Source organism: Argiope bruennichi, chromosome 3, assembly GCF_947563725.1.
Source record: "Argiope bruennichi chromosome 3, qqArgBrue1.1, whole genome shotgun sequence".
Taxonomy (NCBI): Eukaryota; Metazoa; Arthropoda; class Arachnida; order Araneae; family Araneidae; genus Argiope; species Argiope bruennichi.
The window spans coordinates 134,205,499-134,215,622 of NC_079153.1; the positions used below are offsets into that span (position 1 = coordinate 134,205,499).

The 10,124-nt window shown below is 37.4% G+C and overlaps 1 protein-coding gene across 1 annotated transcript; it reads left to right on the forward strand.

Annotated features, from left to right (window-relative positions):
• The first annotated feature begins 7,075 nt into the window (after positions 1-7,075).
• Positions 7,076-8,113, forward strand: LOC129962976 (uncharacterized). Its single transcript, XM_056076979.1, has one exon. It carries the CDS (start codon positions 7,076-7,078, stop codon positions 8,111-8,113), a length of 1,038 nt encoding a protein of 345 aa, XP_055932954.1.
• The last annotated feature ends 2,011 nt before the right edge of the window (positions 8,114-10,124 follow it).

The following is a 10,124-nucleotide window of genomic DNA, read 5'->3' on the forward strand; positions in this document are numbered from 1 at the left end:
ATTGAGAAAATCAACCTCAAAAAATTCTGTTGCTTTGGGACTAGCAACTAAGGGTGTGGTGCATAAGGATTTACAATCCATCTTTGGCGACACACTTTACAGTCCCGACTTTAAATTACATCCGTCTGAGGATGAAGACGAACTTGAAATGAGTTGCGAAGACCAGGCAACTCCAACAACTGCTCCTTCTACTTCCAAGCGACTCTCTTGATGGGTACCTTCCTCTCTTGGAATTGTCGCGGCATGCGGTCCAAACTTCATGACATCAAGACCATAATTAACAATTTTTATTCTGTTTGTTTTGGTGTACAAGAGACCTTCTTGACACCAAACATCCCATTAAAACTTCGTGGATACAATTGTGTTCGAAAAGATGCAGGCACAGGAGTGCACAATTCTGGAGGTGTCTGCATCTTGACATCAAACCTTTTCCCGAGCACACCGTTATATTTACATACACCTCTACAGGCTGTGGCTGTACAAGTTCATATTAGAACACTGGTTACAGTCTGTAGTATCTACTTGCCACCTCATGATGTCATTAACCAACAGACACTTAATAACTTGGTGGACCAGCTTCCAACACCCTTTTTGATCATTGGTGATTTCAATGCACATAGTTCCTTGTGGGGTTCGGGAAGTACAAACACTCGTGGGCGACAGATTGAACAGTTTTTAACTGACAACTGTCTCTGTCTGCTCAATAAGGATGATAAAACATACTTTCATGAACCCACTCGTACCTTCCATAATCTCGATTTGGCCATATGTTCTCCAGAGTTATTACCATTTTTGAATTTGAAAGTTGGAAATGATCACCATAATAGTGATCATTTTCCTCTAATTGTCTCTCATGCTGATAGAGGCTGTGGAACCTGTCTGCCACAGCGTTATCTATTCCAGCGAGCGGATTGGGATGCTTTCAGACAATTGGCAAATATTACAAAGTCCATGATCAATACTACATGCATCACGGAAGCAGTACGAAACGTCATTAAATGTTTAATTAGTGCCGCTGAAAAAACAATTCCTAAAACTTCACCACGCCTACGGAAATTCCGAAAACCCTGGTGGAATGAAGCCTGTCGTGACAGCCACAAACAACAGAAAAAGCTGTGGAATATCTTCCGAAGGTACCCCACCACAGAAAATCTAGTCGCATTCAAACGTGCTAAAGCCATTGCTCGTCGCACTCGTCGTCGAAGTCAGAGGGATTCTTGGATAAAATATGTATCTTCGATCACACCTTGTACTACAAGTAAACAATTGTGGAAGAAAGTGAAGTCAGCAAATGGAGTCTATCAGGAATTTACTTTTCCTGTTCTTAAAACTGGAAGTACGACTCACTCTGCTCCATTGGATATTGTTAACATTTTTGGGCAGACATTTGCACAAAATTCCGCTATTGATTGCTGTAGTTCTTCGTTCATAGCAATTAAAAATCGCCCGGAAAAACATTCTTTGAATTTTCATGCTCGAACACCTCTTACGTACAATTGCGAGTTCAAGATGATCGAATTAATTTCAGCTTTATCTCAAACTCCTGATACCAGCCCTGGCCCGGACGGAATAACATATAATATGCTTCGCCATTTAGATGAGGAATCTCTCTCTAGTCTCTTATATTTGTTTAACAGAGTCTGGAGTGAGCAAAATTTCCCATACCAGTGGCAAGAAGCTTTTGTGATTCCCATTCTGAAACCGGGCAAAGATCCTGCTAACCCTCTGAACTACAGACCGATTGCTCTAACTAGTGTCCTTTGTAAGACTCTTGAGCGTATGGTCAATGCCCGACTTGTCTTTGAATTGGAGAAGAAAGCTTGTATTCCTCCCCAACAAAGGGGCTTTCGTAAAGGACGTTCAACTATTGACAATATTGTTCAATTAGAAACCCAAATTCGTAACGCGTTTGTCCGTAGAAATCACCTTGTCTCCATTTTCTTTGATATAGAAAAGGCATATGACCGTACTTGGCGTTATGGAATTTTAAAAAAACTTTTTGACTTGGGTTTTAAAGGAAACCTCCCAATTTTTATTGAACGTTTCTTGTCGACTCGTACGTTTCGAGTACGCCTGGGTAATTTTTATTCTGATGCTTTTATTCAGGCTGAGGGTGTTCCGCAAGGAAGTGTCCTCAGCGTAACACTTTTTATCCTACATTTTAGTGAAATTTTAAATATTTTGCCACCATCTGTCAACGGAACGTTATATGTCGATGATTTGCAGATCTCTTGTCAAGGGAGTAACATGCACTTAATTGAACGGCAATTACAAAATGCTATCAACAAATTGTTGAGTTGGTGCGATGAGAATGGACATAAACTTTCAGCTGAAAAGAGTAAGTGTGTCCATTTCTGTAGAAAAAGGAGCATTCATCTTGACCCTATTCTGTCAATAAGAGATATTACTATTCCTGTTGTTGATGAAATGCGGTTTTTAGGAGTGGTTTTCGACAAGAAACTCACTTTCCTCCCGCATATCTTGCAATTACGGAAGACGTGTGAAAAGTCCTTGAATATCCTCAAGGTGCTTTCTTGTACATCTTGGGGTGCTGATCGCACATCCCTTCTTCGTATCTACAATGCTATTATCTCGCATTGATTATGCATGTATGGTTTATGGTTCTGCCAGACCTTCTATTTTACGCAGATTAGATACCATTCATCACGCATCTCTAAGAATTTGCTCTGGTGCTTTCCGCACTTCACCTGTGAAGAGCCTTTATGTTTTATGCCATCAGTTACCGCTTGATTTACGCAGAAAGAAAATCTCTACTCAATACTATTTTCGAAAACTTTGCGTCCCACAACATCTGATGTCCCATATTCAGTTTCCGGCTTCCCTCCGCAGACTTTATAATGCTCGCCCCTCTCATATACTACCTTTCAGTGAGAGGATCAAAGGAATTATAAACGAATTGAACCTGAGCAACGTTCGAAACTTCAGACCCTTTGGTTTTTCCACCTTGGGATATACCAGATTTCTACTTCTTGAATCCTTTTTCCGGCTTTGACAAATCTACATTAGCTCCGATTGTTTTTCAGCAAATTTTTAATTCTCATCGCAATCATTATCATTCCTACACACCGATTTACACCGACGGTTCAAAAACAGATGAACATGTTGGCTGTGGAATAGTTTTAGGATCTATTATTCACAGTCATCGCCTGCATAACTCTTGTTCAGTCTTTACTGCTGAACTAACAGCCATTCTTTGTGCACTTCAGAAGATTTCACTTTCTGTCCAACGTAAATTTTGTTTATATTCTGATAGCATGAGTGCCTTAAAAACCCTTTCTAATTTTAACAACCGAATTCACCCGGTTGCTGTTGATATTTTATCCTCTTTACGTACCATTCGCAATAAGGGTTTTAATATAATTTTCTCTTGGGTTCCAAGCCATGTCGGCATTTTTGGAAATGAGTTGGCGGATAAAGCTGCAAAAGAGGCTTCTTCGTTTCTGCAGCATCCTCTTGTATATGCAGATGTGAAAAGAACATTCTCTGATTTTATTAACCAGTTATGGCAGAACGACTGGGATACACAGGTCCATAATAAACTTCATTCAATTAAAACTTCTGTCGATTTATGGACTGCTGTACCTATGCGAGAGATTGATGTAAAACTGACTCGTCTTCGCATAGGGCACACCCGTTTTACTCATAAACATTTATTGTTTGGGGATGAAGCACCAATGTGCCCGACATGCCAAGTAGATTTTACCGTTTTACACATTTTAATACAATGTCCCTCTTTTAATTATCATCATAATCATTTGTTTCCTTCGACGACACCGTTAACTCTTCTAGATTTAGTGGGTGAATATCCCCACAAAAATATTTTTCACTTCTTAAGAATCATTGGATTTTATCACTCTATTTAGATTTTATTGCCTTTTTAAATCGTCTCTGATCCAATTTCTTGTTTTATTCATCAATTTTACATGTTAAATTTAAAAACGTTTCGAAAAAATCAATTTTTTTCTCGCTTTTAAATTGGTATTGAAATAATTTTAACCATTTGGCTGGCGCAGTTTAGTCAAAACATGGCTCTTGCGCCAATAAAATACAACAAGCCAACCCAAGCCTCAATTTCGTTTTCTAAATCCATTTTCAGGTTTCGAGAAAACGACAACTGCTCCTGTAATTTTTCAGAAACTTTTTGATTCTCATCGTAGTCAATATTCGGACAATTTGAAAATTTTCACAGATGGATCAAAGTCAGACGGTCACGTTGGTTGTGGTATTGTTTCTGACACTAATGTACTGAGCTACCGTCTCGATACAACATTCTCGGTCTTATCTGCCGAGTTAGTGGCGATCCTTTATGCCCTTCAGATGATTTCACTGTCTACTGAACGAAAATTTTGCATATATACGGACAGCTTGAGTTCCTTGGAAGCACTTTCCCACTTCTGTAATCGAATTCATCCTGTTTCCCTGGAAATCTGGAGTCTGTTAAGGACTCTAAAAAACAGAGACTACGAGATATTGTTTTGTTGGGTTCCGAGTCATGTCGGAATTGGTGGAAACGAGATGGCAGATAATGCAGCAAAGAGAGCATCTTTACTGTTGAAACGAGATATCCCAAGCAATGATGTAAAAAATTCTTTGGTGCGTCGTTTATATACGCTGTGGCAGGAATCATGGAATCACCATGTTAGAAATAAACTTCATTCAATAAAACCGACAATTTCACCCTGGCCTTGCCATCCAGTGCGTGAGTACGATGTTAAATTAACTAGACTCCGCATTGGCCATACCCGTTTAACTCATCGATACCTTTTATTCGGCGAAAGAGCTCCTACTTGTCCAAATTGTCATGTAAATTTAACTATTGTTCATGTTTTAATCGAGTGTCCTAATTTTAGATGTCATCGGAAACAATTTTTTAACAGCTCATCGATAGAAATGCAAATTCTGGTGGGTGAACATCCCCATCAAAACATTTTTAAATTTTTAAAAGCTATTGGTGTGTACCATTTTATTTAATATTTTATCATCATGTAATTTAAACATCTTGTTCTCTTTTAAAAACCCCATGCCGACATTTTAATCATAGTGCATTTTGACAATTATTTAATTTTACATACATAATTTTTTATATATATTTTAACCATACGTTTGGCGCAGTATGGTCAGAATTGGCTCTTGCACCATTAAAACCCACAAATCCAATCCAATCCCTTCTGTCAGAGAAATCTAAAGAATATCGGAGGAGTAAGAATGAGAGTTTTGCCATCTGGAAAAATAAGAAAGCTGCTGTGATTTTTTTATTTTGATTTTTATATCTGTCATTCTTGACCACATGTGTTATTTGTATCCATACAGGATAAAAAAAAGTTTGAAAACCATTGGAAACTTCTATGATCCAAAACGTTACACTAAATGACCTTTGTATTTGTTTTGTATTGCTTTGTATTTTCAGGAAACTGTTTTAAAAGGCGATAGGGATAACCTTTGTTAAAATTAAGCATAAAATATAATCAGGCAGAAAACAGAAAACTACGCATCTAAACACTGCAGTAATCTGTGGAATTTCATATAAGAAGAAATAAACGGATGAAGATTAAGTAAAAATTAAATGGAAATTTCTGTTCGTCATAATGATGCATTACTCTTTCTCTTGGCTTGTTTAATGATGTTGTACAATTTGTAATTTTTTAAACAAAAATAAATCAAATTTATGATTTTTGAAAGGTTTCATTGTGAAAAAGTAAAATGTATAAAATTATTTGCGATTTTTTATTAGCGTTAAACGTGTGTCAGTACCATCTGTAATAAGTATCTTCGAGTGAATATGAAAATAATTCGTATTCTCAGCGAATCTATATTCAAGTCTTAATTTACAGCTAAATGGCAGAAAACATAGCTAATTTCTTCATTTACGCGAAGTGATTTAATATATTTCTTATTTATTTATAGAAGTTAATGAATAAAGAAATACTAATAATACAGATAGTTTTAATAACTACTTATAACTATCATTGCACAAGAATAAGACATTAAGAAAAGATTTCTGCATAACACTTTTAATTGCATAAATTACTAACATGAAGTGAACAATTAATGTGCAAATAACTGACTAACATTATTTTTATTACATTTAATTTGTAATTTGTCCCCATTTAATTTGTATTTCCCTCTTTTATGTCCTTTTATATAATTATGAGCTTGCAGTATGGATGTTAAAAGATGCAAGCGGTCATTAGTTACGATATTTTTCTTTAATCATACACTCTGATTGGGACTTGATTAAGTTTAAAATGCGGTTCGATAGTGGTATACTTTTAAATTTCTATTTATTGAAAAAATAAAAAAATCTGTATAAAATTTAGTGTATTCTAAGTAAATGGTACATCAATTAAAATATATGTAAATATTTCTTTTCTATCCATTTTGACAGTATGTATATTTCCATATACTTACTCTAAGCCGGAAGCATCAATTCACAATAAGTTTCAGAAAAATATGGAATATTCAAGACGTTAAGTATTTCTTTAAGCAAAATCATTTCTCAATCAATTAATATTAGTTTCTTATTACTTACTTTCAATAAATAGGTCAATAGTGCTGTCATAACTGTAAGTATAAGAATGTACCCTGGGTCAAGAACAGCTAACCTCAATCTTAAAAATCAGTATCAGGAAGTATTGGATAAATGTAGACTATTAGTTCTGCAGGTTATTGTTCCCCAAACACTATTCCAGCCTAGATATTGAGTCTCATCTTAAGAAAATTTATATTTAAAGGGCTCAATTGCTGCTAAATTTGTTCTTCCTATTCACTATAAAATACTTTTTTGTTGTTGTTACTAATGACAATTGTCGTTGATAAGCCTGTTTGATGAAGTCAGCAATTTAAGCCGAGACGAGCGTCTCTGGTTTTTCAGTAGCGCCATCTAGGGCCAAGAGTACCACTTAACTACTTAATACTACTCAATACTTTGATAAATTTTTTGTGATTAAGCGTGTTTCAGAAAATAAAGAATCTTTCAACTCCGTTTCACCATTCATTGTTCATTGTTCAAAAAACTATTGCAGCAACCGTCGGTGAGGTAATTTCAATAAGAAAAATGCGTTCAGGTGACTTACTAGTGGAAGTCGATACCAAAAAGCAAGCACAGAATATAATCAAGCTGAAAGCTCTAGCCACCATACCTGTTTCTGTGAGTCCTCACACTTCGCTAAACTTCTCCAAAGGTGTAATAACTTGCGGAGAATTATATAACATTCCTCTAGAGGAAATAAGTTCAGAATTGAAAAAACAAGGTGCGACCAATGTTCGCCAAATTACAATTCGACGAGATGGCCAGATATTACCGACTAAACATTATGTACTCACCTTTCACAGTCCCCAATTACCCGAATCCATATATGCAGGTTACATAAAATTACCAGTTGTCCAATACATTCCTAATCCATTAAGGTGTTTCCAGTGCCAGCGTTTTGGCCATTCGAAGGTTAATTGCCGTGGGACAGTCACTTGCGCCCGTTGTGCCGAAAAAGGGCATGATAGTCAACAGTGCACCGCACAAGAAAAGTGCGTTAACTGTGGTGGTGACCATCCCTCTTACTCTCGAACTTGCTCGCGATGGAAACTGGAGAAAGCAATCATTACCATAAAAATAAAAGAAGATTTAACATATCCAGAAGCAAGGCGTAAGATTGAAATACAGACTCCTACTCCTGGAATAAGCTATTCTTCCGTTGTTAAAAAATCATTTTGCTCAAACTGCTCTTGTGCCAACTGCAAGAAACAAAATTCGGCAACAAAGCCTCCAGAAAAAACATCTGAATCAGATTCTGATAGTTCAACCAAAAATGTTCCAGATTCTTCTAAACAAGATCCCGATACACATAGAAAAGCCCGTAAAAATAAATCTCAGACCTCACTGACGCTGAAACTCGCGAAACGTGGACTTTCGCAAAAAGATCTTTCCGTAAAATTCAAAAAATCTAATCTACGGAATTCAGTAGCGTTGGGATTAGCGAATCAGAATATAGTCCATAAGGATTTTACCACCATTTTTGGTGACACGCTAACCAACCCAGATTTTAAGCTCCATCCATCTGAGGATGAAGATTCACTTGATATGATTGCGAAGATCTAGCAACTCCAACAAATGCACGTCCTCTTTCTTCATCAAAACCTCTTTGATAATGGATACCTTCGTCTCCTGGAATTGTCGCGGCATTCGTTCCAAACTTTTTGATATAAAGACCATCATCAACCAGTTTCATCCCATTTGTATTGGTGTCCAAGAAACTTTCTTGGCACCCGATATTGCCATTAAATTACGTGGATATAACATTGTTCGGAAAGATGCAGGCACAGCTTCTCACAGTTCTGGCGGTGTTGTATCTTCACATCCAATCTGTATCCGAGTACACCCCTCAATTTGCATACTTCTCTTCAGGCTGTGGCTGTACAAGTTCATGTACGTACTTTGGTCACAGTCTGCCGTATCTATTTACCGCCTAATGATATCATACCTCAACAAGAACTTGATAATTTAGTGGACCAACTTTCTTCACCCTTTATCCTTCTTGGAGATTTCAACGGCCATAGTACGTTGTGGGGTTCGGTAAGTACAAATTCTCGTGGGCGGCAGATTGAGCAGTTTATTGCTGATAACTGTGTCTGCTTGCTCAATAGTGAAGAGAAGACTTACTTCCATGAACCCACACGTACCTTTCATAATCTTTATCTGGCCATATGCACTCCTACACTCTTGCCATTGATGACATTTTCCGTTGAGAAAGATCTATATAATAGCGACCATTTCCCAGTTATCGTCTCGTATGCTGACAGATAAAATGCAACCGCATGCCCTCCTCGTTACATTTTCCAGCGAGAAAACTGGGATGCATTCATGCAATTGGCACATATCACTCGGGATATGGTCAGTACATCAGACATATCGGAAGCAACACAAATTGTAGTTAATGCACTAATACATGCCGCAAATATCACCATCCCAAAAAGCTCCCCATGCCCCCAAATATTTTGCAGACCATGGTGGAATGAAGCTTGCCGTGACAGTCACAAACAGCAGAAAAAATTATGGAACATCTTTCGAAGGTACCCAACAACTGAGAACTTTATCGCATTTAAAAGAGCCAAAGCGCTAGCTTGTCGCATTCGCCGTCGTACTCAGAGGGAATCATGGATAAAATTTGTATCATCCATTACATCCTCTACATCTAGTAAACATTTATGGATGAAAGTAAAGGCCGCTAATGGAATTTATAGTGAATAGTCCATTCCTGTATTAAAAACAGGAAGTGAGATACATTCAGCCCCATTAGACATAGCTAATATTCTAGGAGAAGCATTCGCACAAGTTTCAGCAATAGAATCTTACAGTCCTAATTTCCTGGCAACTAAGAATCGCGCGGAACGGTTGCCTTTGCGCTTTAAAGCCCAAAATACCAGTCCATATAACTGTGAATTCATGATGTCTGAACTAGAAACGGCTTTATCTAAAGCCCATGATACAAGCCCTGGACCAGATGGGATTACGTATAATATGCTCCGCCATTTGAACGCAACTTCCCTTTCGAATCTGTTAATATTATTTTACAAAATATGAATTGAACAGAAGTACCCTTCACAATGGCGCGAAGCTATTGTGATCCCAATATTAAAACCTGGCAAGGACGCATCTAACCCTCTAAACTACCGACCAATTGCTTTGACGAATTGCCTCTGCAAAATCTTTGAAAGAATGGTCAATGCACGTCTGCTTCACGAATTGGAGAAACAAGGATGTATTCCCCCGTTGCAGAGTGGCTTCCGAAGAGGTAGATCTACTTATGATAACCTCGTATTACTGGAAACCGAAATTCGCAACACATTTGTTAGAAGGAACCACCTTGTCTCCATATTTTTTGACATTGAGAAGGCGTATGACCGGACATGGCGCTATGGAGTTCTTTCTACACTTTTTAACTTTGGTTTTAGAGGAAACTTGCCCATCTTTTTACAGAATTTTTTATCACATCGGACTTTTAGAGTTCGTGTAGGCAACTTTTATTCTGATTCTTTTATTCAAGCTGAGGGAGTTCCGCAAGGAAGTGTCCTCAGTGTTACACTTTTTATTATTCACACTAGTCAAGTTT

Bases quoted from the DNA above. Each gene is read 5' to 3' on its own strand.
- LOC129962976 (XM_056076979.1), top strand. From the start codon at position 7,076: ATGCGTTCAGGTGACTTACTAGTGGAAGTCGATACCAAAAAGCAAGCA.